The following is a 25,934-nucleotide window of genomic DNA, read 5'->3' as shown; positions in this document are numbered from 1 at the left end:
AGGGTCGGGCATTGATGGTTTGTCAACAAGGGGTTGAGTTGATGAGATGCATTGAAGTGGCCCGAGGCCGGTTTGAGGGTCCGGATAGCGTCACGGTTGCCGAAACAGGAACTTCGGACGGCCATGGAAGTGGAAGCGCTAGGCTTACATCATTGCTGTCAGATCTCAAGCAGAAATCCCAGAAATATCGTTGACCCCTCAACCTACCGGCCAATGAGACAAGTCGCTTCTTCTGACATGCAAGTCTGACGAGCGAAGCTTATGTGCATCGGAAGTTCGCTCATTCTTCGATCGGCAGTCGGAATCAAAGACTGCCGAGAAAGATTCTAAATCGGGCTCTTCAGACCTGTCGCTCGACCAGGGTGCATGCGATGCGATGCGTACCTACGTGTAGAAACCCCCAGTACTAGGTTGGGCACACTACTCAAGGATCTCCCGAACAACCTGTATCGTTTGATGCAGAATAGGCAAAATAATTCATCCTAAAGTGTTGTCAGCAGAGTGTTCATATATCGGCTTGATTCAGTTCAGTTGATAACCTGATCCGCCATGTCTGCTCTATGCGATCTCGAGACTTACGCCAGCGATCTCTCTGCTGCAGTCAAGACTATTGTCGCGCAATGTCCGACTCTTTCCACCACTTCCTCCACCACTGCCCCCCAACCAAGTCTTCTTTCAGATGGTTCAAGCGAAGCAAATCGAGCAAGACAAGCCATATTATCGACGATATCCAGCCTGCAAGCTCTACTTTCCACCCCGTCCGACTTTCTTCACCACCTTGCCGTCCAAAACCAGCTGCTCGCCAGCCTACAATGGCTGGGTGAGTTTCAGGTCCTCGCATGTATCCCCCTCACCGGAAGTGTTCCCATCAAGGATGTGGCCGACCTAGCTGGGGTGCCTGAGAGCCATCTTTCCCGAGTTATTCGAATGACAGCCACCGCTGGCTTCCTACATGAGCCGCAACCCGGTCACGTCGCACATAATGCTCTCTCTGGCCCCTTCGTGACCAAGCCCTCGTACCTTGATGCTGCAATGTTCCTCGCTGGCACTGCTGCGCCAGCTGCCCTTCAGATGCCCGCCGCGACACAGCGCTTTGGTCAGTCGTTGCGGGCAAACGAGACAGCATTCAACATCGCCTTCAATAACTTAGCTACCTTTGCGAGCACTGCTGAGCAGCGTCCCAGACTACAACGCCAATGGCCTGCCTACCTTCGGTATGGGACTAAGGACGTCGATGATCGAGTGACCGAACTTCTATCCAGACTAGACCAGTTCCGTAGAGGGAGTACATCCGTTGTCGAGGCATGCTCTCCGTCACCCCAGAGTAGAGGAATGAAACTAACAAATGCACTCTTAGGTCGGCGCCCGTACTACCGATCGTGCAAAGACACTTACTGCCCTCTACCCATCACTCCACATAATTGTGCAACTCGCGCCCCCAAACACAAGCCTGAATGGCTGGTCATCGCCCATCCGCCCCCCAACACCTTGCCATAAGCACGACGACCTACGCCAGCTCACATCTCTCACAAGTGCCGCCAGCAACAATAACACCTCTTCAAGTCCCAACATAACCATTCAACAACGAACCCCAGCAACACCGCAGCCGATATCTGACGCCTCCGTGTATATCCTTCACCTCCCCTCGCCTTCCCCGACAACCCCCTTCGGCTCCCTCGCCGCACGCACAATCGCCGAGCTCCGTGCTCATCTCGACGTCCTTCGCTCGAACCCTTCAACGACACTAATACTGACACCGCGACTCCTCCCGGAACCTGGATCAGTAAACCCGGATGTGGAAGCGACAGCGCGATTAAGGGACTTGGCACTCCTACAGCTTGCGAATGAGCGGGAGATCGAGCTAACGGAGCTTCTAAGTATAGTCAATAGCGTTAGTGATACGATGGGCCGGTTCGTGGTTGTGAACAAGGTAAGATCGAGGGAAAGTGTGGTTGTTTTGTTGGAGGTAAAATATCAGGCCTATAATCGGTGATTTGAGTGTTGTGCTCCAGATGATGAGAATTAAATATAGAGGTCCAATTCTCACTACATACGCTTCCAGTTCGTGATCAAGGGCAGAAAGACTCTCTTGTCTTGAGACCATACCTAGTCTAGGCAGAGTAAAAGCGACTGCCTTGATGAAAGCATTGTCATCACCGGTCCCGTCTAATGAACCAGGTTAACCTCTGGGCTAATTTTGGTTTCGCAACATTGCCTGAGTGGTAAATCACTTATCAACACTCCTTTAGAGCTATTGAAGAGAGATGTTTAGGCTTGAGCTTTAAACTATATTTTACTCACACTTCCCTTGCTGAACAATGATCTAGAGAAACGATCATACATTAGATACTGTCTCATATTAGCAAAATAGGATTTATTATTATTAGCAAGAGTGTTCTCATAGAGACTGGCAACCTAGAAATTTTTCTTCACAATCATCAACCATTCTCTGTGCGCCATTGCTAGAAAGAATAACCTTCCCGCAACCAAGAACAGTCTGATTCATGCAATCAATAAGTCTCATATATGTGAAGAAAACCTTCAGTGTGTGATCATTACAATATAGCATTGCCCGAGCCTTCCGTGTCCTCACTCTTAGTAAGGTCTCTACCAACTTAATAACCCCGTGCCCATGAAAATGGCTCAATAACTAAATCCTTCAGAGGCTCACACCCAGATATCTCCTCACAGAAAGTAGCTCCCAGTCTCTCTAATGTTGTGCATCTTTCCTTCATTGTCAAGGTATTTCTAACCATCGCCATCCCCTCAGGGAACCGCCCCATGTCCTTATTCACCCCAAGAACCCACACACCACCAGCGTTCTTCCCTTCAGGATACGCTACCTCGCGAACGATCGAGAAAACAGCCTCAAACTCGTCGAGTTGATGGCATTGCCCTGCGACAGACAAATCACTCCCGTCCACTGCAGGATCATACCACGAACCACCGAATATACGCAACTTGTGGCAAAAAGCGTCTTCGTCCTTTTGAACTGGCGCTCGCTCTGTGGACTCGAATCTGTTTATACCTAAGTACTCGAGCTCTAGGGGGCCGAGCTCGGCCATCCAAATTCCTCCAGAGGATGGGTAGCATGCGGCGTGCCCTGTTAGGATGTCGTATCGTGCTGTAGGAAGGGGACACGGGTGCTTTGATACTGCACTATCGTGGTCGAGAACATTAAGGAGATGATTTGAATCGCCCGAGATAAGATGTTGCGATCCAGTATTGGAGTGGAAGGATTTGTATCCGAAGATGAAGAGGGAAACGGTTGATACAAGCACAAGAACAATGGTCTTGGGGCTGTGCCAAGCATCTCTGGTGCGTTGCTGGTTGTGACTTGAGATCGGTGTTTTACCCATGGTCATGGAGGTTGCCATGTCAGAACTTCCAAGGCTTTGGAACAAGATAAGGTAGCAAGTGAGATTGACAGGCGGGGTATGGAGGCGCTGCGCCCAGATGTGTTAGGGATTATTTGATCCATGTCTCGGCCCCGGCAGATGCGGGATTGCTCCTACCTTATAGTACTGCGCGCCTAACAGCCACGTTGGCTAGGTTGGTCTCAGGCCACCTATTGCTGCGCCCGTCTACAAAGCCTATCGCTGATTCCTGCTTCCTGCTAGACGGCCACGGTACTAGACTAGTAAGAGCTAGAGCAAGCCTGTTTAGCCTCCAAGACCCTGTTCCAGCACAGCCCCGGATGGTGTAGTATCCCGTCATGAAGGGAATCATCAGCCGTTCTTGGTGTCTCGTTTGTGACTTCTGGCGTGGCTCTTGCAAGGCAATATGACGCTGATCGATCAAAATACCTGGAGGCCTGAGTCGTTCAATATGGGCTATAGATAGAAAGAGAGGCGTGGGATCATGGAAAGGGGGGCGCCTGAGTCGCCTCTATAGGTATATATACAAGTCCTCCAGCTACAGCGAGAATACTGCAGCATCAACAGCAGCAAGAACAACGGTCAATTCAAAATGATCGGCACACCTTTTCTCTCCTCTTTACTTCTTCTCCTTTCCCTGTCCGCCCGCGCTGCTCCCGTCGAAAGCACAATCTCAGCTCGACAAGACGGAGATGTCGAAGCCCAATGGGCGTGGCTACACTTCGAAGGCTGTTCAGCTAAACAGAGAGAGGCTATCAAAAAGGCCCACGAAAATGCCGTTGACATGGCCGAGCACGTCAGTAATATTGACTTTGGCAACGACCCAGGGGCCATGGACTACTTTGGCCCGAGTGCCTTGAACAAAGATTGGCAGGGAAACATTCAGTCGGTATATAACAACATTGCAACCTTCAGGCAAAGCTACTTCTGGCCTGGGTTCAAGATGAATGCGCGGTGTGGCAGTAAAAACGACGAGAAGTACCAGAATAAGTGCAGTTCGGGGGGCGTTGTTGCATACCAATGGAACACGGAAAAGGGCGACGATGGGAAGATTCGAAACAAGGGTGACGCAGTCTCCAACATGCATTTCTGCGAGAAGTTCTTCCATTACGACACACTGGAAAAGGCCATCAAAGATAACAAGGACGTGGATGATTTCAAGTGGAGATATGATATTTCCAAGTACAAGAATCAGGGTATGCCTACAATGACCCCCCTCTCCTCTTTCTTCAGTGCTCTCACGGACTTTGGTACTGAACTGCTCTCCATAGCATATGTCATGCTACATGAAATGATGCACGCAACTGTCATGACTTACGAGGAAAATGCGAACCGCCGAATCGTAGACATGGCCATGCACATGTACGAGTATGTGAGAAAGCCGGATAGCCGCGATTATAAGAGGAAACTTGTCTTGAGGGATGTCTATGGACCTGAGAATTGCAAGATTCTTGCACGGACATCACGAGACAGCATCACCAAGGAGGGGATCACATTGAACGGTTTGTCTCTCATTGATTGTGGATTGTGAGATATAATGCTAATATAGCAATTAAGCGGACACATACGCTCAATACGCCCTTTCTAAATGGGTTCAGTCGAAGCTCGATAACCAATACCCCTGGCTTCCATTGGCAGACAGACAAGCGGAGGATTGGTTTAGTAGAGGAGGGGCCATGTTTGTCATTTCCGAGAATGGCACATTTAGCGTCAACACTGCTTCTCTTTCCAACGATACCCTGACCACGGCAGACACTGATAACAACGACGACGCATTCACCTTGCACGACGTCGACGACGGCGAGGTTATTACACTCGATTTGACCGACGGGCTAGCGGCCACTGAGTACACCGACGATTACAACGCCGGTCTCTTTCAATGGAGCACCTACGTAAGAACACCTGAGCCAGAGTGTGCTAAGACAGGGCAAGACGCTCCAAGTGACCGAGCATCCTTCACCGTGGACGAGGCTGAGGAACAGATCAAAGCCTTCTGCAAAGCGGAAGGGAATTATGGCACGGTTCTAACAACTTTTATCAACCAAGGCACTGGGGCGACGCGCGACGGGGCTCCCAAAGTTCTGGGATTAGATTGGGGCGTCCCTGTTGGCGACCGCGTGCTGTGGCTTGGAGCGTATTATGGTGGTGGCTCATGGAACGGAAACAGGACTTGGCCACAGGGAGGTCCAGGGCTTAGGGATACTGATCTCTGTCTTGATCGTTTCCGGACAATCCTCCATGGAGTGAGACCTTCTACTTTCACCCCCATTGTCCCAAAGCAAATCCCACTAACATTTCCACAGTGCGATACTGATACAAGAGTTAACAAATATGGAGGATCACTCACGGAATGGGGCCTGGTACGTTCTTCTACCAAAGTCAAGCTCAAGCCTCCAAGGGCTTTTAGCATTAACATCAAATAGGTCTACCAGATTCTCGGCGTTGGCAGCGTTGACGACGCAAAGCCCCTCGGAACGGTCCCCGTAGGAGAGAACGGCGGCATTGAGTGCAAGGACACAACCGATAAGATGTATGATGACCTGGGCAAGGCCACTTGCACCTGCTGGTACCGGGATCTCCCCGATCAACAGTCAATCTTTGGCACGCCGAAGGAGGGCACATGTGCGGATGTTGACTATCGCCCCGCATGGACGTATTTTGAGGATCCGGATTACCGGCCTATTGAGGAAGAAGGGGTGAAAGGGGCTGTAGTCTTCTGATGAAAGATTTCATTGAAGACATCACTTAGAGATTGCCAGGCAGCGGCAGGGAGTGGGTTTCGATTAGAACATCTTCTAAGTGAAGAGGGAGGATAGTTGGGGCATGAGGCCTTTTATCTGTTCTTAGATGATAGACTACAATGATTGCCAAGAACAATTCTGTTAAGATGTTGCAGCAAAACGTATAACTACTTTTATCCATCCTGTAACCATGGGCCCTAAGGTCGTGCTCGAGAATCGCGGGTGCGGAATGTAACCTCTAGCCGTCTACACGTCATGAAACTTATACCTATTTTGTTCAACATCGAATCAAATGCCTAGAACTGATGTGCTTTTAACAAGCCTTACCTCCAAGCTTTTTAGTTCCATAAACTCCGTTAGGGCTAAGTAAGAGCGGAATAGACATCCACTAGCCGGAAAAGCCGTGCAGTATGGCGGCAGCGTTGCAACCCACAAATGATGTCGTCACGTTGGGCAGCCTTCATATTCTTAAAGTCCCTAAGTTCCCCATATGGTTACTCGTAAGCCCCAGCAGATGTTACCAGTATGTTGAGCTCCATCATCCTCCTTGTCCTCGGTTTGGGCAGCTTTCCGGCTACGGCACAGGATCAGACTGCCCAGATCTGGGCAGTTTTTGCATACACGGTCCGTGGAGAGAGAGACGTAACCAGCCGCCCAGGTGGATTGACACCGCATGGAGCAAACCAACTACACGATGCCGGCTCTGCATTTCGTGATCGATATGTTTCCCTCAATGCCGGTCTTGACGGTTCGAGTACGAGAATCGAGAACATTTCTCCTTACCTTATTGATAGCGAGGACGTCGGAGTTGCATCCACGCCTGAGATCGCTGTTCTTGCATCCGCACAGGCCTTTATGCAGGGTCTCTATCCCCCGCTTGATGAGTCCTTTAACTCCACGTTCTTCAGTAATGATGCGGAAGAGGCCGATGGGTCAGTAACATCTGGTCCGCTAGGAGGATACCAGTATCCGTCTATCGTCACTCATGGCGTGGAGGATCCTCAATCAATCACTATAGCCGGACAGGCGCTCTGTCCTGCGCATACTTTGGCAAACATCAGGTACCTAAGCAGCAAGGAGTTCTGGCAAACTTACCAGGATTCATCTGTGTTCTACAATCATCTCCACGCCCAGGCTCTGTCAGGAGAATACGGCACTTCGGACGCCAACTATGCAAATGCAACCTCCATCTCCGAGTTCTTGGAATATCAAGCTGTGCATAACGTATCCTTATTGCACAGTTTAAGCCAAGAGGACCTGAAACGTGCCCGGTGGTACGCAGGTAACTACGTCTTTGCGACAAACGGGAACACGACAGGCTATGGCGGTTCTGATGACAGTATCCGAAACATTGCAGGACAGGGTATAGCATCTAGCGTCTTGAGTGCGTTTGAGACAAGTGTTCAACAACGGGGAATTGAGGGCAAGATGACCCTCAAATTTGGCGGCTATGAGACAGCAGTCTCCATTTTCTCGCTCTTAGGTCTAGCGAGCCCTCAGCACTCCAGGTTTACCTCTCTGCCAAACATGGGGGCTTCGATTGTCTTGGAACTGTTCAGCATTGGAAGCGAGAGCTACCCCACGTACCCCGACCCGTCGCAGCTTTATGTACAATTCCTCCTCCGCAACGGCACGGGCGCCAAGTTCGTCCCATATCCCCTCTTCGGATACAGCCCCAGCAAGATTGCGATTCCATTCAACGAATTCCAAGCGGAAATGCAGAAGCTGTCGCTGGGAACGACTGCGGACTGGTGTCGACGTTGCAACTCCTCTGCCGTGTTTTGTTCCGGTGTTGCGAAGACAGCTGGAAATAGAGCCGATAGGGTCCACGAAGACCATGGCAGAATGAGCAGTGCTGTTGCCGGAGTTATTGGCGCGACCGTCACTATTGCGGTAATTGCACTGCTTGCGCTTGCGTTTCTAGCTTACAACCGGTATGTGAAAAGTCAGCGAAAACCTAGCTTGGGGGGGTTCAAAGGGAACAGCAAGATGGCCAGCGACTCGGACATCACCTTCAAAAAGCCGCAGTGGGAAGGAAGTGAAGTCAAGCCCCCTGCAGCCTCCGCCAGAGGCTATAAGAGGCATGGCAGTTGGGAGATGACGGACAATGCAAGCCCGCCTCGTCTCGCAGAACGGAGGATGGAGTCATCTTTCGCAGAGGAAATTGAAGACGAGTGGCAATTGACTAGCAATCTTCAGCCAACAAAAGTACACGAGCATGTTTGAAGCTACAGAGAAAGTAGGTAAATGATTAGTGCTGCCAATGGAGTTTGAATTCGACCGTATTTCTACTTGGGGGGATGTGTTGTGGTCCGGGTGTGCTCTTTCCCTGTCAACAAAAGTAACATTGCTTTCCCTTCCACCTCACCTTACTTCAATCCCATCCCAAACAATTCCTCCTCATCTCCTCCTTTTCCTTCTCTCTCCCCTTCATCGACCTCTCGTCCTCTTCCTCCTTTGTGTCTCTCCAATCCAACAATTGCTGTTTTCACGCTTCATTCTCGTTCATTCTTTCCACCAAAATCCAAAAACAACGCCCGCCTGGTATACATTCATTCATCCAAGAAGTCATGACCAAATACGACATCCAGACACTCCTGGCAGCAAAGCCAAATGCTCATATTGACTTGGGGAGATTCAGCGATCAGGCGTTCACGAGTGAGTACTATGTTAACCCCTCGGTAACCAGTCATATCCTAACAGACAGCCGTTAGATAACCTGGTTCGCTCAAACGTCCTGTCTGAACAATCTGTCAATCGTCCGAGAAATGTCTCCGGCCACTCACGACGCCAGGTCATGGCACCTCTGGCCTTGAGCACCCAAAATACGCCCCATCAGCCGGAACACCCAGTGCTACAGCCCAGCTCTCAGTTCGACGATGCGTTCGTGCGATTCGTGGAGCAGCATACCTCCCCAAAACCACAACGTGTTACTGCTGGAGGCCGTATTGTACCCATGAATCCCTGGGATTCGCCTCCCAAATGGAGTTTGCCATTAGGCTCAAAGGCTGCAAGTGCCGCTACTAGCGATGTGTCGAAGATGGCTGGCTCCGCGGCGAAGAGCGAAATGAAGCCCAAGTCGGAGAATCGGCCAAGACAAACCGCGAACAACGGGGAGGGCAAGACTTCAAAAACTGCGCCTTTGCCCGCAGGTAAGTTCTTTTTCACCACATCCTTGACTTCCGGCCCTGATTATAGGTATTATTGGGTAGACGCGGCCAACGCTCCATGCTTTCAGCCTCTTGGTACCGCGAGTCCGTTTGTATATCCCAACGTTCCTTTGGCCCCCAGTCAAATTCCAGGAGCTGGATTGACTACATTCCCAGGCCTTGGAATAAGCGGAGATGGCTTCTTAAACGCCTTCACACAGCCTCAGACCCCATCGCATATGATAGGTACGCAAGCCGCCCCGGTTACATTTCCTTTCCAGCCTCAGCCAGTCTCCACCGCGGCATCAAGCTTTCCAGGTTGGAGCGGATTGAATACAGTAACTCCCGATACATTCGGACCTTACCAAGCAGGTTACGCACCGAGCCCTTCTGGAGCCAGCCCACAGTGGCCGCAGTTCCCACAAGTACCTCCAATGCCACAGGCGCCTCAAATGCCCCAGGTACCTCAGCTACCACAGTTACCCCAGCTACCTCAACTTCCTCAAGTCCCGCAGCTCTCTCAACTGCCTCAGGCTTCTCCTGCAGTAAACAGCCAGACAGCTGCTTCAAACCATCAGATAACCCCTCCTTACCTTCAGGAGGCGATTTATCAGAAGTCGCTAGAGGATGCCACCAAGCAATATGAGGCACTTTCGGCTCAACTATCCCAAATCGATAGGTTTACAGCAATGCATGCTTGGGTCATCGATCCTGAAACGAAGAAACTTCTAGTCGAGCAACGGAAGAGCTTGGTGCGGGAGCTCGATACGGTGCGACTCTACAAGGAACACTTGCAGGTACTTTTCGGAAAAATCCAGATGAGCAGCATTCTAGCTCCTCTTCCAAAAGCGATGCCAGTTCCTGTCACGCCTCCCCGAAATGAGGCATGGGACACACCCACCAAGTCAAAGTCGAGGTCATTGTCGCCAACTGTCCGCAATCTCTACCGTACTATCGAAGAGACTGATGAGCGCGGCGAGCCCATTGATGGATTGCTTCGTGCACTATCTGGAGCATCTAAAGGGCTAGCGAAAAGGTTGTGTGAAGAGCGTAAGAAGTCGCTTGGTGTTTCCATTAGGGAACCCCCAAGGGAAGTACCGATCACGTTCGTCAAGAACAGGGAGGAGTCCTTGCATGAGGCACCAGTGAAAGTCGAATATGCCCAGCCCGTGCAGGTGTCAAGAAGGCTTTGGCAGTCAGATCCTCATCCACACTCCCCGCTACTTTCCCAGTGCTTCAACAGGGATTGGAGTCCAATTCTGCACAAGTCGGCCGCTCCCGCTATTTCTCAAAATGTCACTGCACACGCTTTTCTTCCCTCCTTTGATAGTGCGGGACGGACAGCCGACGGGTTTGAGCTGGTCTGAGGGGAGAACTCCATGTGGCGAAGTCGGAGAGTAAGGGGTAAACTTACTCCGAGTCAACAGTGTTATTCTTCTCTGTGGGATTGGGAGTTAGAGGAGGCTGTCTGGCTTGGCGCTAGGAGTCGAATTACTACTATTAGGATGGAAGATGGATATCTGGCCTCGTGTATGATTATTGTATCATTAGCATTGATTTGGTACTTAAACGCATAATCGAATTCTCTCATTGAAGGTGTTGCTGTTGTTGACTCGCAAACATTAATAATGTGGCCATTCCTGACTCAGCCCCGTAGAAGAATCTCCCAGGTTCACACCCTCCTCCACCTCCACCCGGACCTCCTCCTCCAACGCTCGCAATAATCAACCATTCAATCCGCCGTCAATGGATTGACCATCTCTCGGCTTTATCGCTTCATCTCTCCTCCGCTCTTTTCGCCATCCCTCCGTCTCTCTTTCCTGGCTTTGCTTATCACTTCATCATCTGCCGGTCCTATTCCACCGCTCCCCTTCTCTATGCGTCTCCAACATTCCTAGCTCCACGCCGCCTGTTCTGTCTCCCCCCGCGCTCCCTCACCCGTTACTGGGGTTCTTTTCTCGACCAATTTGTCGCCGAAATAATTCCTCCGTCCTTTCACTCCACCTTGGAACCTTCACGCAACACCATCCGTACGTCTTCTGCTAGGAGTTGGTTATTCACTCTAGTGGGATGACGCAGCTTTTCGCCTCCAACCCGCCTGCCGGGGCCAACGAGAAACGTGGAAATCTCCCCGGTCTATCCATGCCCACCAAAAAACATTCCAGCGATTCGAGCCACTTCCCAACCAAGATTAAGAACTTCTTCCGCATCAACAGCTCAAGTAGCACATCCTCCCACCAATCCGGTCATCACGGCAACGGCTCCGATCGGGAAAACAATTCGTCCACACCCGTCAAACATGAACTCAAATCCACATTCAGACAGTCTAGATTTCTCCCCATAATTGGTCGAAACCGCTCGGCGACTGTCGCCAGTGAAGGAAACCCGCTGGATGATGCAGTCTCGCCTACTGCGACGGCCAATCCGTACTTTGTCCATCAGGGGCAACCGGCCCTGCAGCACCGCAACGACGGTTCGGTCCCATCGTCGCCTCCAGATACTCCAGAGCTACAAGTTGATGGTGTTACGGCTGCGGAACAGGCCACGACGGCCAATAAAGAGGAACTTGCTCGGAAACTACGTCGTGTAGCTTCCGCGCCCAATGCCCAAGGGCTGTTCAACGCTAGCGGCGCCGATGGTCGTCCCCAGACTGCAGAACTCGGGAAAGAGCCCTTGGTGCAATCTGGGGCTTCCGGTTCCGAGGTTGGCCTAGTGGAGGTCAGCGCAAACGTTGATAAAGACGGAAATCTCACTGTCCCGCAGCCCGGTTCAGACAAGCTACCTACCCTCACACAGATACGCACCTCTAGTGGAGGTTTCAGACGAACATACAGCTCCAATTCAATCAAGGTGCGCAACGTTGAGGTCGGGCCGGCTAGCTTTGATAAGATCAAGCTTATCGGTAAGGGCGATGTGGGCAAAGTCTATCTCGTTAGGGAGAAAAAGTCCAGTCGTTTATATGCCATGAAGGGTGAGTTACGTTCCTACCCGTTATACAAAGTTATACTAATCGAGTAATAGTTTTGAGTAAGAAGGAGATGATTAAACGGAACAAGATCAAACGAGCACTAGCAGAGCAAGAAATCCTTGCCACCAGTAACCATCCGTTCATTGTTACTCTCTATCACTCTTTCCAGTCTGAGGACTATCTTTACTTGTGCATGGAGTATTGTAGTGGCGGGGAGTTCTTCCGAGGTCTGTTTTCTCGATTATAGCAAGGTTGAGGCCTGCTTACTGATGATTTACTGCTGGCAGCTTTGCAAACGCGCCCAGGAAAGTGCATCTCAGAAGATGCTGCTCGGTTCTATGCGGCCGAGGTCACCGCTGCTCTCGAGTACCTGCATCTCATGGGGTTCATCTACCGTGATCTAAAACCAGAAAGTGGGTATATCAAAATACTTATTAGGGCACAGCTAATCAAACATTGTCCAGACATTCTTCTCCATCAATCTGGGCACATAATGCTGTCGGACTTCGATCTTTCTAAGCAATCGGGATCAGGTGGCGCGCCTACTATGATTCCAGCGCGGAGCGGCAATTCAAACACATCTTTCCCTACCATCGACACGAAGTCATGCATTGCTGATTTCAGAACCAACTCCTTCGTTGGTACCGAAGAGTATATTGCTCCTGAAGTCATTAAAGGCTGCGGGCATACTAGCGCTGTGGACTGGTGGACTCTGGGCATTCTCATCTACGAGATGCTGTACGGGACTACACCCTTTAAGGGTAAAAACCGCAATGCGACTTTTGGGAATATTCTCCGTGACGAGGTGCCCTTCCCTGAACAGGGAGGTGCACAGCAAATCTCCAAGTACGTTGCACCTACGTTTATCACTAGGACACGAAGCTAACATGAAACAGTATGTGCAAGTCACTGATCCGCAAGCTGCTGATCAAGGACGAGACAAAACGTCTCGGTGCTAGAGCTGGCGCGTCCGACGTCAAGACCCATCCATTCTTTCGGCAAACACAGTGGGCCCTTATCCGTCATATGAAGCCACCCATGATTCCTCATCAGAGCCGTGGAAATGAAACGGTCAACTTCCGCAACGTCAAAGAGAGTGCGAGTGTTGATATTGGGGAAAAGAACCCATCAAAGATGAAGGGTGTCCCACTAAATTCTGGACTGGCCACTCCCACTGGCGAAATCGCGGATCCCTTTGAAGAGTTCAACAGCGTCACTCTTCACCACGACGGCGATTTCTAGACACCTCAATACCGAACCTGCCGTCTTTTACACGATAGATGAAACTGCCCGCGCGCGTTCTGTACTCCTATCCCTTCACGATCATGATGCATGAAAACAATGTGTATTCGAGAACCATTTTCGGCCGCTTTATTCGGAGTTTGGGGCGTTTAGATCTTCATTTTGTTCTTCCATCGTCTTGCTGAACATTATTATGGGCGAGGGCCATTGTTTTTTTGTTTCTCCTGCATGAGTTATAAATCCGGTCTCTTTTGCTGTACTGGATGTTATGGTATTATTAGCCGTCCTTCTACCACACTCATTTCTGTCTTACTTCCAGTTGCGCTGGTCTGACTCTCCTTGCTGCAAATTTGGCGTTGGCGATATCCATTTTATAATTGATTTGACACACATTGCTCCCACACTACAGCGTCTGCGTATACGATGTATTGCTTGTTTCTATCTTTACACCTTGATCATCTGTTTTTTGCTATCACTACTACTTGATTGGATGCGATCATTGGTCTCGGTTATAACTGTTTTTCTCTGCACTCTCCATCTACGATTATATTCACCTAGCCGCGAAAACTGATCGTCATATCCTCAGTAATCTTGGTTCATTGAACGAGATAAGGATTCACCGTTACTATAAGCTGTATGAATTTCTGTCAGTCACAGCCAGTCTAATAACTCAGCTGGTCAAAGTCAGCCGTCTCTACAACTCTTTTATCATCTATTTGCATAGAAAGGAAACTTCCCTCACTTTTTGGGCCCGGCCGCTTTCGCTATATCCTTGCAGCTCCAACTCACAATGATCTCCAACAATTGCCCCTGCCAACCAACTATAACCAAAGTACCGCGACCTCTCCTCCCTTCCAACTTTGCCCTACCACCATCTGTTCATCACTGATGGAATGCTTTTGGACTCTTTCAAATGATTATTGTTCGGTCTAACAATGCCACTTAAAAGTCAATGCCGTCCTCTAGCATGCTAAGTGGCTTCCATTGGTTTAGTGGCGTCTTGTAATGTAGGTAGTTTTAGGGCGGCATACACGATACTTATAAGGTGCAAACCCATTCAGTATAGGTATAGATACGATCTGATTTCTACGGGTTTCAATTAACATATGAAGTGTACCATCTCCCAGTAAGACCTACAAGCCTGGATCTTAAAATTCGTCATATCTACTGTATATATATATACAGTTCCTTCCGGAAAAACGAAACACTCACAATTAATAACAACCCAAGGGCTCCTCAGCACATGTATTCGATCAACATCTCCTTAATCAATATATAACGCTGACACAAAGCTGAATCAATAGATGAGATCATAGATATCAGACGTTGGCTCACACGGCAGTTCGTCAACAGACGCGCCTTATCCCCGCCCAACCAGATTAAATCCGCTCCGCCCCCCGCAACATCAACAAAACCACCACCACGACCACCACTAACTCTCACCCTCCCCAATCGCAACTCAAAGCCAACCAACACCAAATCTCTCTCTATAATGGCCGACTCAAGCCCGACCCCCTCCCGAAGCACAACACCCCCGACAAACCCACCCGCATCGGCCTCCGAAAACCCTCTCCTCCGCCCCTCCCACCCGCTCGTCACCGACCTCGAACAAGAAGTCCTAGAAGAGTATACTCGGCTTTTAGGCAATGTCAATAAGGTAATATATTCCTACCCTCACCCAATTCCCCGCTTCCTTAACTCTCTTCCAACCCCGTTCGGCCCGATTAGAGACTAGCTTCTAACAAAATCTGGCGCGCAGCTCTCTACGAAACTCTCCTCCCTCGCCGACTCCCCCAGCACGATAACCCTTGACGGACTCCGCCAATTGGAACGAAAGACAGCGACTGTCTGTACGTTGCTCAAGGCAAGTGTTTACAGCATTGTGTTGCAACAGCAGATTTTCAACGAGGGAGAGGAGCAGCAGCAGCAGGATGCTGGGATGGGGATTGGAGGGGAGGAAGGAGGGTATACGGGGGATGTGGGGGATGTGAGCTATCAGGAGCAGGGGTATTGAGTGTTTTTATTGAGTTCGAGAGTTCGGGTTCGTGTTTGGTTGATTGACTGGGCTTCTGGCGTTGGGGTTAATATTTTGGGTTGGAAAAACATGGATGGCGGGATATACCCTTGTTTTATTTTCTGGCGGAGAAAGATAGAAAGGAGACTAGCCTGCTACATTGAGGTACATTCGAGGTCTTGTATTTGGTGATGATTGAAATTGATAAAAGTACATGGTCGATATCAGATGCTGAAGAGACAAAAAAAAAGTATTATATACATCGTCAGAACAAAACCAGAAATGCTAAAGTAAAGCTTGGCTGGTAACCGGACAATGTGCCATAATCGTACAGTCTATGATTCCGCCATGGCCTTCCCCGAGTAGTAAACCTTGCGCACATCCACGAGCTTCTTCCCCCGAGCACGAGCGACATCTTCAGGGTTGCGCTGGCTCATAAGGGCCTTATATGCGGCCTTCACTGTGTTCATGTGGTTCCGAGACCGGTCGACGCGGGCCGCGATATCGGTAATACCGGCTGCGCGGCACATTTCGTAAATGAGGCTTTGGCAGCGGAGACCGAAACCTGGGGTTTTATTAGTTCTGGGTGTGGTTTAAAGATGGAGTCAGGTGAGTTTGGGGAGTATGCTTACCAGGAGGACGGCTCATCAGTTTCAACTCCACTGCGCCGGACTTTCCTGTTACGTCGCCGAAAATTGTACGATTTTCGTACCGTGGGACTGGTTGCATGTTTCGAATGGCACGGTACAGCGCCTGAGTTTGTGCATCCTGCTGCTCTTCGGATTTACCTTCGCCGATACCGAGCAGACCATTGCCGTTACCAGCAACCGCCAGGACATATTGACTCTGAATTTTACCTAGACGGGTCTGGTTGACGACGCGGTGGCTGACGAGGACTCGAGACTTTAAGCGTTGAATCTCCTTGGCGTCGTACTTGGTCATCTTCATCAGTGTGATCAGGGCATCGGTTGGCTCCTCGTCTTTCCGGTCAACTCGTTGCTCGTGGCCTTCAAGTGGAAGTGTTGCGGGATCAACGTTGTTTTCTTCGTCAATTCGCTTCCCAGGGTTGAACAAGTCCGGCAGGAGCACGCTATGCGGGTTCAACTCGTTCTCCTCCTTCCCCGTTGTCATGCGGAGCGTTGCCAATCGCTTCATAAAGTCAACGTTTGTAGCACCCTCCGGCATTTCCTCCATAATCTGGCCAAGGTCCTTGACAAAGTCGTCCTGAGTTTTCAGCTTCGCGTTATAGTCGGTGTTGGTCTGAGGAGCGCGGACGGGCTTGTCAACACCCGGCTCGATTGTCGAGAAATCATCGAGGTATTCGAGTCTCATAAGGTCTGTGCGGACACGAAACTGCTCAGCAAGATCTTTCGGGTCGATGGCCGCCTCGCCGGCTTCAATTGCGGCCATTTGTTCGGGCGTGTATTGCTCCCTTAGCCGGGCCTTTTCCTCCTCTGTGTACGGCTTGAAGCTTTCCGGCTTCATTTCCTTTTGGAGCTGTGGCAAGGATTGTCTATCATCGGAAGGCTTTGGGTCCTTGTTGGCGAACTGCGCAGCTGATAGCTGGAATTGCCGGCGAGGCACGCGAGTACCCATGGTCGCGGCGCGTGAAAAGCTGCAGAACAGGCATCTTGCCGGCCGGGCGAAGCTCATAGTGGCGGGGAAAAACTTTCTCGCCCTCCTGAGGCCGTGGAAAGCAATGGGTGGTGTAAAGAGCGTGGACGGCAAAGACGGGGATGATTGGAGAAAGCCGGAGGACAACTTTTGAGGTCCCGGCAGAACAAGAGAAATTCTCAGCGGATGCCCTCCGACCAATCAACGTCACCGTTTTCCTGCTTGGTTCTGAATTTCCCCCATCGCGACTCTCGTCTTCTTTTTTTTTCTTCAGCTCTTTTCGCTTCATCACAATATTCACACATGTCCCGTTTCCTGCGGTTGCCCGTTTCTCGACCGATACTTTACTCTCCACATCGAGGACCTGCATCTCAGGTACTCTCAACCTCGAACTCGATCACTCTGCAGCAGCGCAATGCGCATTATTCACCTTTAAATCCGACACAGAATAGAAACTCCTACAAAGGCCCCCATTGGCATAGCACAGACAGATCCGACAAAGGAAGACCAAAGTGGTTCGACGAAATGCCGCAGCCAACCGGCGACAAGACGTTCAGGAGGAACAGGCCCGCCGATGGCCCTCGAAATAGAAACCCGCACAATGGCCCTAAGCGACAGAAGAAGGCCAAGTTAGAGAAGAAGGACAAGGACTTTGATGAAGTGTTGCAGACTGATATTGAAAAACTCCTGAAAAAGAACATGCCGGACGCTGAAAGCCCAGTCGATGCCTCGCCGCTACCTACCCTCCCTGAGCCCTTCACGGAGATTGAAGTGACCGTCGCGGAGATATCTTCAACAGGAGATGGATTAGCGCTTTCGGAGAATGGGGATCACGTCTACATCGTCCCGTTCACTGTTCCCGGGGACAAGGCGCTTGTGAAGGTTGTGCGACATGTGCGAGCATTGAACCACAGTGTGACGGACTTTATAAAAGTGATTGAGCCTGGCCCACAGCGACGAGATGAATTGATAGGTTGCAAATACTTTGGAACATGCTCCGGATGCCAGCTGCAGATGCTTACATATGAGGATCAACTGGCGCATAAGAAGCGCATCGTGGAGAAGGCGTACGCTAATTTCTCCGGCCTCATTCCTGAACTTATACCCGCCATTGGCGATACCTTCCCCTCTCCTCTGCAGTACGGTTATAGGACCAAACTCACACCACACTTTGGTATGCCTAAACGCAAGGAAGGACCTGATGGACCAGTGACGGAGGTACCACCTATTGGTTTCACCTTCAAGAACCAACGACGAGACATTGACATCGAAGACTGCCCGCTAGGAACAGACATCATCAGACAAGGTATCAAGAGTGAGAGAAAGAAGGCGGCAGACAACATCCACAAGTACAAGAAGGGCGCAACCATACTCCTCCGCGAATCCACTGCGCGCATCCCCAAAGACCCCTCAACACAAACAGACCCCGACTCGACCCCGAAGACCCCAATTACCTACGAGAACAAAAACACCCCTGATCAAGAATCCGGCGACCTGATCAGTCTCGACCGCCCTAACTACATCGAAGAAAAGCGCTGCGTGACGGACCAAAACGCAACATCTGTCGAGTACATCGACGACTATATCTTCACCAACAAAGCCGGCGCATTCTTTCAAAACAACAACTCCATCCTCTCCGGCTTCACAGAGTACATTCGTCAACAAGCCCTCGCCCCCTCCTCCACCGATGTCTCCCCTTCACCAATCAAGTACCTCCTAGACGCCTACTCCGGCTCCGGCCTCTTCACAATAACCCTCTCCCCGCTCTTCAAATCCAGTCTCGGCGTCGACGTCGCCGGCGACTCAATCACCTCCGCGCGTGAAAATGCTCGTGCAAACTCCCTCCCTAACACCGGGTTCGCGGCTGCAGACGCCGCAACCCTCTTTAAGGACGTGCCGTATCCTGCAGATCAGACGCTGTTGGTTATTGACCCGCCAAGGAAGGGATGCAGCGAGGATTTCCTGCGCCAGCTGCTGGCTTATGGACCTAAGAGGGTGGTGTATGTCAGTTGTAATGTGCATACGCAGGCGAGGGATGTGGCGGTCATGGTGCAGGGTGATGAGAGATTAGGAGTTAGATATGACATTGAAAGTATCCGCGGGTTTGATTTCTTCCCGCAGACGGGACATGTGGAGGGCGTGGCTGTATTGAATAAGGTTGCGATTGAGAAGAAGGCTTGAGCTCAAACACTGTATATAGCCAGGTGTTCGGGTATAAGGGTCTTAATTGATGGCATATATACTCGAAAGAGAATTTATTTTTTGCAGGAATACTATAGACAAGATAATACGCACGGAACAATTCTAGGTACTGCCTGGGCCACCGAGGAGGGCGAATCGCCGGACAATGCTGGGGCCGATCTCGTCGTATTCGGCCTTTGTGTGGCAGTAGCTGCGGAACTCAGGAGTCTGGCCCAGCAGACTACCTCCAAACCAAGGCCCATGCCTCTGTCGCTTATGCGTGACGACCGCCACGTCTAGACCACCACTGCGTGCTCCTCCGCTACGGGCCTCGGAGGCACGAATACGAGCATCAACCAGGTGTCGGATATCACGTTGCAAGCGTCGGCCAAAGTCCTTGTAAAGAGTAGAACCTCCTGACAGCACAATGTTCTTGTAGAGACCTCTTCGGACGTCAATAGGAGAAGACTGGATGACACCGTCCACAACATTGGGAAGCGGGGTCAGGAAGTCGGAGGAGTAGATTTCGGGGTTGAAGAAGATTTCAGGGGCAAGGAAACGCTCATAACCGACGTCGATGCTCACACTACGACCATTGGGTGAGGTCACGGTGTGCTTCAGGAATCGATCGGGCTCCTTATCGTAGCGGGCAAACTCCTTGACGATATCGGGGGAGACGTAACAGTAGTCCTCCTTCACCCGCTCTGCGGTCTTTAAGCTGCTATCCGGCTCACCTCGGTCTCGAAGCAAGCTTTGTACGAAATAGGTGATGTCTCGACCGGCAATAGGGATGCTCTTGATTGAAGATCCAATGACGTAGCCTTCTGCGACGGGGATAACGTGGGTGACACCGTCACCTGAATCAATGACTGTTCCGGTGAGAGACCTATCGGTGACTTTGGAAGAAGTCCAAGATGCAGCCAGTGCAAGCACGGCTTGAACAGCAATGTATAGACCGGCACAGTTAAAGGACTCGAACATGATCTCGGCGGTGTTTTCGCGGTTTTCCGGGGGGTTGAGTGGCTATCCGCGAGGGAAATGTCAGTACAATGGAGATTATGCTGCGTATTACCGGCAGAGCCATGTCAGAAGCTCGACTTACGGGTTCAGTGAGCAAGAAATAGTGATCCTCCGGCTCGACACGCAGGTACTTGAAGATTGAGTTTGACCAGAACCGCTCCATATGGTCCCAATTCTCAATCTGACCATGTCGGATGGGGTAGTTAATGCCGTAACCGGGACCGCTTGCGGCTGAAAGAGCTTCATCACCGATAAAGAAGTCTAGGTCCTCGGTGCCACGCTTCGCGGACAAATGCCCACCTCCACCTCCACCCGAGGATAAAAAAGACGGTTTGTTCGCAACAGCGGGTCGCGCAGAGCCTCCGGCGCTTCCAGCACCTGCCTTCGTAGCGATTGCGGTTGGGAACACGAACGAGGGCGAGTCATTACCGGCGAAACCTGGAGTTGTCAGCTTGTCCGGTCACAGTGCGGGGATCTGTAATGTTGGGGTGTGGTAGCTGGATGGATATACCTAATTTTGAGTAACCGGTTCCGCTGAAAAGTAGAATTTTGGCGTCAGCTGCAGCTCATGGTACCATTGAGGTTATAGTAATCGGAGATCGAATAACATACTTGTCCATGACAACGGCCGGGGTTTGGGAGGCCATGGCGGATGAGCTCGGGCGCACACACGCTCCCCCTGTTCAGCAATTCGCAGATAATATAATCGCTCAAGGAGGCCTGGATGAGAGGGCAGGCCTAGGATTACAAGACGTCAAAGAGAATAAGGACTGATAAAGACGGGGTCAAGGAGCGAGGAGGGGGGCTCAGCCTGGAGGTATGGAGGCGGGTGGGCAGGCAGGCAGATTAGCGCATCGCAGGGTAGGGCGGTGGGTGGTCGGAGAGATACGTAATACCGTCTGTTACAGCCTGCCACGTGATGCCAAAGTACGCCAAGCCACAGCATCTGAGTGTGGCTGGAGCGCCCGGGCCGTCGCACAGTCACTCCATTATTGGGCAGTAGACTATACAAACAAACACTTGTATCTAGATCTCTATGTTGCTGCAGCGGGCTCCTGCAGCCCCTTAGACTAGATACATGCGCATAATTCTCTTGCAGTTGACCAGCCCTTTGACGACTGCAGATGCGGAGACCTTCAGCCTCAGGATGAGATTAGTAGCGGCATTTGGTCCATAAAGGCAGCTACCATCGCGGCTTTAGCACCTGCAGAGGAAGGCACCTGCACTCATTAGTTGATGTCAGTCGCCTGTTGTACCCTTCTTCTCCCTGATGCTTCCTAATATCTTCCCCAACGCTCATATCCATATCCTTCTCCAAGCCTGGTTTATTCTTAATTGTGCCCTAAGAGCTACACCATCCCCTGATCCGGTCAGACCAGGTTGAAGAATCAGGCTCTGAATATTTATACACTCCTTCTTCCGCCCTTTGTCCTGAGTTTCTCACCTGACAGGATTGCTTCTGGAGGTTTGTTGTGCCGAGCAACCACCTAGGAACTATACGCATAAAATCACTGGCACCCAACTCGATTAGTCGTCTCTTGTGAAATGCCTCAGTAGCAGGCCAGAGGCAACACCAACCTCCGCCATTCGCTTTCACCCTCTGACCTCCCTGCTCTTTTCCCTTCCCTCATCATCCAAGCATCAGAAACCTCAAGTGACCATGAATCGCGCAAAGAAAGGAAAGCATGTCTCCGCCATCTTCGTCCATGCTGGCGCAGGCTTCCATCGCCGTGATTTCGAGAGACCTCACCTCAAAGTTTGCGAAAAGTGAGTCCTTAATCTCATTCAATCGTCTCCAGGACCACACTTGGAAAGCTGTTGCTGATCTTGAGCAGTGCGGCGAAAATGGCAATGAGTGTGCTTCGCAACGGAGGCTCAGCAGTTGATGCTGTTGAGATTGCCATCATGTACCTGGAGGATGCTGAAATCACAAATGCTGGCTATGGTAGTAACACGACTATCGAGGGTACAGTTGAATGCGACGCCACTGTCGTCGACCACCTTGGGCGGAGTGGAGCTGTAGGCGCCGTGGCGCGTGAGTCTATCTATGTCGTCTTGTTTCGTGTCTTGATCTCTTCAGAGCTAATATTTTCACCAGAGGTAAAGAACCCCATCTCAGTGGCGCGTACCATCCTCGATGCGTCCAAAGAACCCTTAACCTTGCACCGAGTGCCTCCGAACTTCCTTGTCGGTCCAGGCGCCACAGATTATGCATATGAACAAGGCCTTGTGGTACTTCCCCATGATGGACTGGTGTCCAGTCCGGCAAGACAAAGGTGGTTGCAATGGCAGAGGGAGCTCAAAGAAGCGGATATCCGACAACGGCGCAGCTCACAGGGCTCGAACGAGATTGATAGCACCTACTATCGTCGCCCAGTCAAGAGCTATCTCCAAGTCCCGGCGAGTCCTTCTAGCTCACAGCCAGCATCCAGCCCCCCTGCCAGCTCCTCCCAAGCGGATATGAGCAACGCAGATAGTGCGCATGCTCCACCGCCGATTGTGGACGCACAAGCTATACCTCCTCATAACTCAACATCCAAGAGTAACGATCTTTCTAGTGATAAACCCATGATGAGGCCTCCAAACCTCTTCAGCAACCCCATCTTCCAGCCTAATCCCTTGAGGGCGGGTATCCAGCCGGGTGTTCTCATGGATATTGACTCGTCCTCCCTTCTGTCCCATGGCCGCGATGGATCCTCATCAGACCTATTCGGCTGCACGGAGGATCGCGTGAGTGACACCGTGGGTGCTATAGCAATAGATGGCTATGGACATATTGCAGCAGCCTCTTCATCTGGCGGTATTGGGATGAAGCATAAGGGTAGGATTGGTCCTGCAGCCCTAAACGGAATAGGCACCAGCGTCATACCCGTCGATCCCGGCGATCCTGAAAAGACGTGCGTTGCGAGTGTCACTTCCGGTACTGGTGAACATATCGCTACCACTTTGGCAGCTAGCACATGTGCTTCGCGCGTCTATTACTCTCACCGGAAACGTGCTGACGGTAACTTCGAAGAGGTGACCGAAGATGAAGCCATGGCAGCAATGATAGCGACTGACTTTATGGGTAATTCATCTGCTCACTCAAAACTTCGTACGAGAGCATGCTGACAAACATGCATTAGGACATCCTGGCGTGAAAGCGAGTCACTGTGATGGCTCTGTCGGGATCATGACCGTCAAGAAGACCGTCGATGGAATCTACCTATATTTTGCGCACAACACTGATTCCTTCGTGAGCTCAATACATCTTGCTTAAAATAACAAACACAGTGCTGACCCGGTGTCGTAGGTCTTAGCCAATATGAGCAGCGAAGACAAGAAACCCTCCTCCGTCATGTCTCGCAGCAACGGACACGGAAGCATTGCGCAAGGTGGCAAAGCCTTCCGAACCAAGTGGCACACCTCCTAATATGAGTTTTGCACCTATTTTCGCGCGTAGACATGATCCCGCTTTGATCTGAAATGATTATCGCAACCAGACCGTGCTTGCGGATACACATCTTTTTCAGCTGCTGCTTCCACCTCATGCATCCCCAAGGCGTTATACGAATCACCTGTGTAATATTGGGTTGCTGATGCTGTACCATATTTTCTTGCTTTGGGCCCCTTGAATAGCTTTCATCAAGACATGCCGCTTCGAGTTTGATTGTGTGCCGTAAGTTGAATTCATAATTTGTTCACATTTACATGCGTAGCTTGATCTCATTTGACGTATATATTTGTACGTTAAATCTATAATTCCATGTTCTCATTGTAGATTCGTTCCCCTCCACGCCAGATGACAAATATGCGTATTCAGTTAGCCCCTATCAGCTCTGAGTAAGGTGTCAAGACCAACTAGTCTAGCATACTGTATATCGTAGTATTTTCCAAGCTGTTCACTTCGTCGTTCAGTAGGGGGTCATGTGTAGGGCTATAGTTAGCCAGTGATGAGTCGTAGGCCAGGTTGCAAACAGCTCAAGACAAAATAACTTGTATTGAGTGAGCTCTTAGCCAAGTGTGACAGCGGCTCGAATGCGTAGAGGCCTACCACATCATCTGCTCTACAGAGGGGTGAGAATATCCAAACTGATACCGCAGCGTGGAAAGAAAGAAAACAATCAAAGCCCCGGCGTCGGCGTCGGCGTCGGCGTCCCAGAGACTCCGTTCGCACGCACCTTCTTCTTTTTCTTCTTCCTAGCCACAACAGCTGGTTTTACGCCGTAGTCACCCGTGGCCAAGTGCGTGCCGCAGGTCAGGCAGTCGCCGTTCTCAGGTGGTTCGCAAAATATACTTAGGCAGATCGAGCACACGAAGCCGATGTCTACCACACGACGGTGACAGAAGCATGCGGCGCGGAAGTCCACGTCCACGCGGGTTGGGAGGACAAGGTGTTTCCGGGAGCGCTGGTCCGGGAGGAAGGCCATCATTAGGTATTGGAGCAGGCCGCGGGGTTCGGAGAGGGACATGTAGATGCCTTTTGTTGCGTCGGAGGCTTGTTGAAGGAAGACGGCGTCGCCGCTGAGTTTGCAGACGTCGATGGGGATGTGCAGGCGTTGACACGCGAATATGCCGTTCATTATAGGAATGTATTGGTGTGCGGAGCCGGTGGCGCTGCTAACGGAGATTATGAGGATGCGGGATTGCAGACCCTCAGCTGTGCCGTCGTTTGTGGCGGTTGTAGTTGTTGAGCGCCGCGCGAGCATGCCTGTTGTGCTTGTGTCTGGGTCGCCGGAGCGGGTGAGGGAAGATGTGTCGCCGCCGCCGTGGGTTTCAGCCCAGGCGATTGTACGCCGGTTGATGTGGCTAAGGGCCAGTGTCAGAGCGCCGGCCATCATTGTTGAGGTGTTGCTTTCGATGTCGCCGCGGCTGGTCGAGTCCATGAGGTGCTTGAGGTTGGATGTGACTTGCTCCTCGACGACGCGGAAAGGACGGTATTTGTTCACTTGTCTACTACTGTTGCTATTGCTGTTCCCGTCGGCTGTCATGGTAACATCACCGTCTGAGTCTGTTGGCGCGGACGATGAGGATGATGGGTAGAGCCAAGCTGCCTTGTGACTGTGTGACGCGACGACAGCGACCTCGTTCGCGTAGTTACACGCAAGATGGGCATTGAGGAAGACGAGGATATTGGCAAGGGCGGTTGACAGCGGGAGCTGATTCTTCCCGTCTTTCTCAAGGAGCGCCCAGGCGTGGGGGTTCGTGTCGAGAATGACTGCTAGTAGGGACGGTGCGGGATCTAGAATGCCATTCTTCATCAGCGGTTTGCTTCCACAGCTCGAAGCCAAATTTGAGGCCATGCCTTACCATGCGCACTCGTCTCGTAATGCTCAGTCGCATCTACGGCGTTCATTTTGGCGAGTCGACGACTTGACGAAGTGAAAAGGGAGCTGGATGAGACAGCACAAGGTTGGCCGCAGCGGATATTAGCTCTTCAGTTGGAAGAGACGAGCATCATGAACGAAGCTCGGAATCTCCCTCAGTCAGGTAGATTCGTAGACTGCGTTCTAGATGTTCCTCAGTGGAGCTAAACAGATAGTTCTCGCAGAGAAGTATATTCAGCTCCAAGAGTACGATGCTGCGAGCTTGGAAGAGTTATTGCGGAGCTATCCATGCGAGAGTCGGAGCTTCCGCCAAAAACCTCAA

The 25,934-nt window shown here is 51.1% G+C and overlaps 12 protein-coding genes across 12 annotated transcripts; 8 read left to right on the top strand and 4 right to left on the bottom strand.

The window, feature by feature from the left end:
* Positions 1 to 549: 549 nt before the first annotated feature.
* Positions 550 to 2,226, top strand: tpcD (trypacidin cluster transcriptional coactivator tpcD; the record flags this gene model as incomplete). The annotated part of the gene is made up of 3 exons (XM_073714608.1): positions 550 to 1,296; positions 1,358 to 1,930; positions 2,179 to 2,226. 3 exons carry the CDS (start codon positions 550 to 552, stop codon positions 2,224 to 2,226), a joined length of 1,368 nt encoding a protein of 455 aa, XP_073577333.1.
* Positions 2,227 to 2,545: 319 nt separating this feature from the next.
* BJY04DRAFT_176127 (uncharacterized protein) lies at positions 2,546 to 3,466 on the bottom strand. The gene has a single exon (XM_073709438.1). It carries the CDS (start codon positions 3,375 to 3,377, stop codon positions 2,616 to 2,618), a length of 762 nt encoding a protein of 253 aa, XP_073577332.1. The 5' UTR covers positions 3,378 to 3,466; the 3' UTR covers positions 2,546 to 2,615.
* Positions 3,467 to 3,969: 503 nt separating this feature from the next.
* BJY04DRAFT_212553 (uncharacterized protein) lies at positions 3,970 to 6,097 on the top strand (the record flags this gene model as incomplete). Its single annotated transcript, XM_073714607.1, has 4 exons — positions 3,970 to 4,879; positions 4,935 to 5,620; positions 5,681 to 5,737; positions 5,801 to 6,097. The coding sequence occupies 4 exons, from the start codon at positions 3,970 to 3,972 to the stop codon at positions 6,095 to 6,097; spliced, it is 1,950 nt and encodes a 649-aa protein (XP_073577331.1).
* A 546-nt stretch (positions 6,098 to 6,643) lies between these two features.
* Positions 6,644 to 8,344, top strand: BJY04DRAFT_212552 (uncharacterized protein; the record flags this gene model as incomplete). Its single annotated transcript, XM_073714606.1, has 1 exon — positions 6,644 to 8,344. One exon carries the CDS (start codon positions 6,644 to 6,646, stop codon positions 8,342 to 8,344), a length of 1,701 nt encoding a protein of 566 aa, XP_073577330.1.
* A 1,431-nt stretch (positions 8,345 to 9,775) lies between these two features.
* BJY04DRAFT_176126 (uncharacterized protein) lies at positions 9,776 to 10,838 on the top strand. Its single transcript, XM_073709437.1, has one exon. The coding sequence runs from the start codon at positions 9,957 to 9,959 to the stop codon at positions 10,632 to 10,634; it is 678 nt and encodes a 225-aa protein (XP_073577329.1). The 5' UTR covers positions 9,776 to 9,956; the 3' UTR covers positions 10,635 to 10,838.
* Positions 10,839 to 10,845: 7 nt separating this feature from the next.
* BJY04DRAFT_176123 (putative serine/threonine protein kinase (Nrc-2)) lies at positions 10,846 to 14,215 on the top strand. Its single transcript, XM_073709436.1, has 5 exons — positions 10,846 to 12,238; positions 12,289 to 12,462; positions 12,523 to 12,648; positions 12,700 to 13,081; positions 13,132 to 14,215. Exons 1-5 carry the CDS (start codon positions 11,338 to 11,340, stop codon positions 13,475 to 13,477), a joined length of 1,929 nt encoding a protein of 642 aa, XP_073577328.1. The 5' UTR covers positions 10,846 to 11,337; the 3' UTR covers positions 13,478 to 14,215.
* A 682-nt stretch (positions 14,216 to 14,897) lies between these two features.
* Positions 14,898 to 15,665, top strand: BJY04DRAFT_3589 (DASH complex subunit DAD3 family protein). Its single transcript, XM_073720201.1, has 3 exons — positions 14,898 to 15,134; positions 15,237 to 15,403; positions 15,477 to 15,665. Exons 1-3 carry the CDS (start codon positions 14,970 to 14,972, stop codon positions 15,502 to 15,504), a joined length of 360 nt encoding a protein of 119 aa, XP_073577327.1. The 5' UTR covers positions 14,898 to 14,969; the 3' UTR covers positions 15,505 to 15,665.
* BJY04DRAFT_176119 (mitochondrial 37S ribosomal protein uS5m) lies at positions 15,123 to 17,317 on the bottom strand. Its single transcript, XM_073709435.1, has 2 exons — positions 16,124 to 17,317; positions 15,123 to 16,056 (listed from the first exon to the last, which is right to left on the bottom strand). The coding sequence occupies exons 1-2, from the start codon at positions 17,142 to 17,144 to the stop codon at positions 15,827 to 15,829; spliced, it is 1,251 nt and encodes a 416-aa protein (XP_073577326.1). The 5' UTR covers positions 17,145 to 17,317; the 3' UTR covers positions 15,123 to 15,826.
* A 76-nt stretch (positions 17,318 to 17,393) lies between these two features.
* On the top strand, positions 17,394 to 19,357 carry BJY04DRAFT_176118 (tRNA (uracil(54)-C(5))-methyltransferase). The gene has a single exon (XM_073709434.1). It carries the CDS (start codon positions 17,409 to 17,411, stop codon positions 19,284 to 19,286), a length of 1,878 nt encoding a protein of 625 aa, XP_073577325.1. The 5' UTR covers positions 17,394 to 17,408; the 3' UTR covers positions 19,287 to 19,357.
* Positions 19,358 to 19,360: 3 nt separating this feature from the next.
* Positions 19,361 to 21,145, bottom strand: BJY04DRAFT_176116 (actin-related protein 3). The gene is made up of 4 exons (XM_073709433.1): positions 20,919 to 21,145; positions 20,818 to 20,840; positions 20,389 to 20,744; positions 19,361 to 20,309 (listed from the first exon to the last, which is right to left on the bottom strand). Exons 1-4 carry the CDS (start codon positions 20,951 to 20,953, stop codon positions 19,410 to 19,412), a joined length of 1,314 nt encoding a protein of 437 aa, XP_073577324.1. The 5' UTR covers positions 20,954 to 21,145; the 3' UTR covers positions 19,361 to 19,409.
* Positions 21,146 to 21,939: 794 nt separating this feature from the next.
* On the top strand, positions 21,940 to 23,963 carry BJY04DRAFT_176114 (threonine aspartase 1). Its single transcript, XM_073709432.1, has 5 exons — positions 21,940 to 22,073; positions 22,142 to 22,341; positions 22,405 to 23,373; positions 23,432 to 23,541; positions 23,599 to 23,963. The coding sequence occupies exons 1-5, from the start codon at positions 21,967 to 21,969 to the stop codon at positions 23,716 to 23,718; spliced, it is 1,506 nt and encodes a 501-aa protein (XP_073577323.1). The 5' UTR covers positions 21,940 to 21,966; the 3' UTR covers positions 23,719 to 23,963.
* Positions 23,964 to 24,004: 41 nt separating this feature from the next.
* Positions 24,005 to 25,885, bottom strand: BJY04DRAFT_176112 (TFIIH/NER complex subunit TFB4). The gene is made up of 2 exons (XM_073709431.1): positions 25,596 to 25,885; positions 24,005 to 25,527 (listed from the first exon to the last, which is right to left on the bottom strand). Exons 1-2 carry the CDS (start codon positions 25,639 to 25,641, stop codon positions 24,410 to 24,412), a joined length of 1,164 nt encoding a protein of 387 aa, XP_073577322.1. The 5' UTR covers positions 25,642 to 25,885; the 3' UTR covers positions 24,005 to 24,409.
* Between the last annotated feature and the right edge of the window lie 49 nt (positions 25,886 to 25,934).

The sequence above is a fragment of the Aspergillus karnatakaensis genome, assembly GCF_047715665.1.
Source record: "Aspergillus karnatakaensis strain CBS 102800 unplaced genomic scaffold BJY04scaffold_1, whole genome shotgun sequence".
NCBI classification, from domain to species: Eukaryota; Fungi; Ascomycota; class Eurotiomycetes; order Eurotiales; family Aspergillaceae; genus Aspergillus; species Aspergillus karnatakaensis.
The sequence above is the reverse complement of the archived record's forward strand: the minus strand, read 5'-3'. Positions and strand labels throughout refer to the sequence as shown.

Excerpts from the sequence above, each read along its gene's own strand:
- BJY04DRAFT_176127 (XM_073709438.1), bottom strand. The coding sequence starts at position 3,377 with ATGGCAACCTCCATGACCATGGGTAAAACACCGATCTCAAGTCACAAC.
- BJY04DRAFT_176126 (XM_073709437.1), top strand. The coding sequence starts at position 9,957 with ATGCATGCTTGGGTCATCGATCCTGAAACGAAGAAACTTCTAGTCGAG.
- BJY04DRAFT_176123 (XM_073709436.1), top strand. The coding sequence starts at position 11,338 with ATGACGCAGCTTTTCGCCTCCAACCCGCCTGCCGGGGCCAACGAGAAA. Across the intron at positions 12,649-12,699 it reads CCGTGATCTAAAACCAGAAA|ACATTCTTCTCCATCAATCT; the intron begins GTGGGTATATCA and ends AACATTGTCCAG. Across the intron at positions 13,082-13,131 it reads GGTGCACAGCAAATCTCCAA|TATGTGCAAGTCACTGATCC; the intron begins GTACGTTGCACC and ends AACATGAAACAG.
- BJY04DRAFT_3589 (XM_073720201.1), top strand. The coding sequence starts at position 14,970 with ATGGCCGACTCAAGCCCGACCCCCTCCCGAAGCACAACACCCCCGACA. Across the intron at positions 15,135-15,236 it reads TTTTAGGCAATGTCAATAAG|CTCTCTACGAAACTCTCCTC; the intron begins GTAATATATTCC and ends TCTGGCGCGCAG. Across the intron at positions 15,404-15,476 it reads GAGGGAGAGGAGCAGCAGCA|GAGCAGGGGTATTGAGTGTT; the intron begins GCAGGATGCTGG and ends GTGAGCTATCAG.
- BJY04DRAFT_176119 (XM_073709435.1), bottom strand. The coding sequence starts at position 17,144 with ATGAGCTTCGCCCGGCCGGCAAGATGCCTGTTCTGCAGCTTTTCACGC. Across the intron at positions 16,057-16,123 it reads ACTGATGAGCCGTCCTCCTG|GTTTCGGTCTCCGCTGCCAA; the intron begins GTAAGCATACTC and ends ATAAAACCCCAG.
- BJY04DRAFT_176118 (XM_073709434.1), top strand. The coding sequence starts at position 17,409 with ATGTCCCGTTTCCTGCGGTTGCCCGTTTCTCGACCGATACTTTACTCT.
- BJY04DRAFT_176116 (XM_073709433.1), bottom strand. The coding sequence starts at position 20,953 with ATGGCCTCCCAAACCCCGGCCGTTGTCATGGACAA. Across the intron at positions 20,841-20,918 it reads CCGGCCGTTGTCATGGACAA|CGGAACCGGTTACTCAAAAT; the intron begins GTATGTTATTCG and ends TCTACTTTTCAG. Across the intron at positions 20,310-20,388 it reads ATTTCTTGCTCACTGAACCC|CCACTCAACCCCCCGGAAAA; the intron begins GTAAGTCGAGCT and ends CCTCGCGGATAG.
- BJY04DRAFT_176114 (XM_073709432.1), top strand. The coding sequence starts at position 21,967 with ATGAATCGCGCAAAGAAAGGAAAGCATGTCTCCGCCATCTTCGTCCAT. Across the intron at positions 22,074-22,141 it reads CACCTCAAAGTTTGCGAAAA|TGCGGCGAAAATGGCAATGA; the intron begins GTGAGTCCTTAA and ends GATCTTGAGCAG. Across the intron at positions 23,374-23,431 it reads GATAGCGACTGACTTTATGG|GACATCCTGGCGTGAAAGCG; the intron begins GTAATTCATCTG and ends AACATGCATTAG.
- BJY04DRAFT_176112 (XM_073709431.1), bottom strand. The coding sequence starts at position 25,641 with ATGAACGCCGTAGATGCGACTGAGCATTACGAGACGAGTGCGCATG. Across the intron at positions 25,528-25,595 it reads TTACGAGACGAGTGCGCATG|ATCCCGCACCGTCCCTACTA; the intron begins GTAAGGCATGGC and ends ATGGCATTCTAG.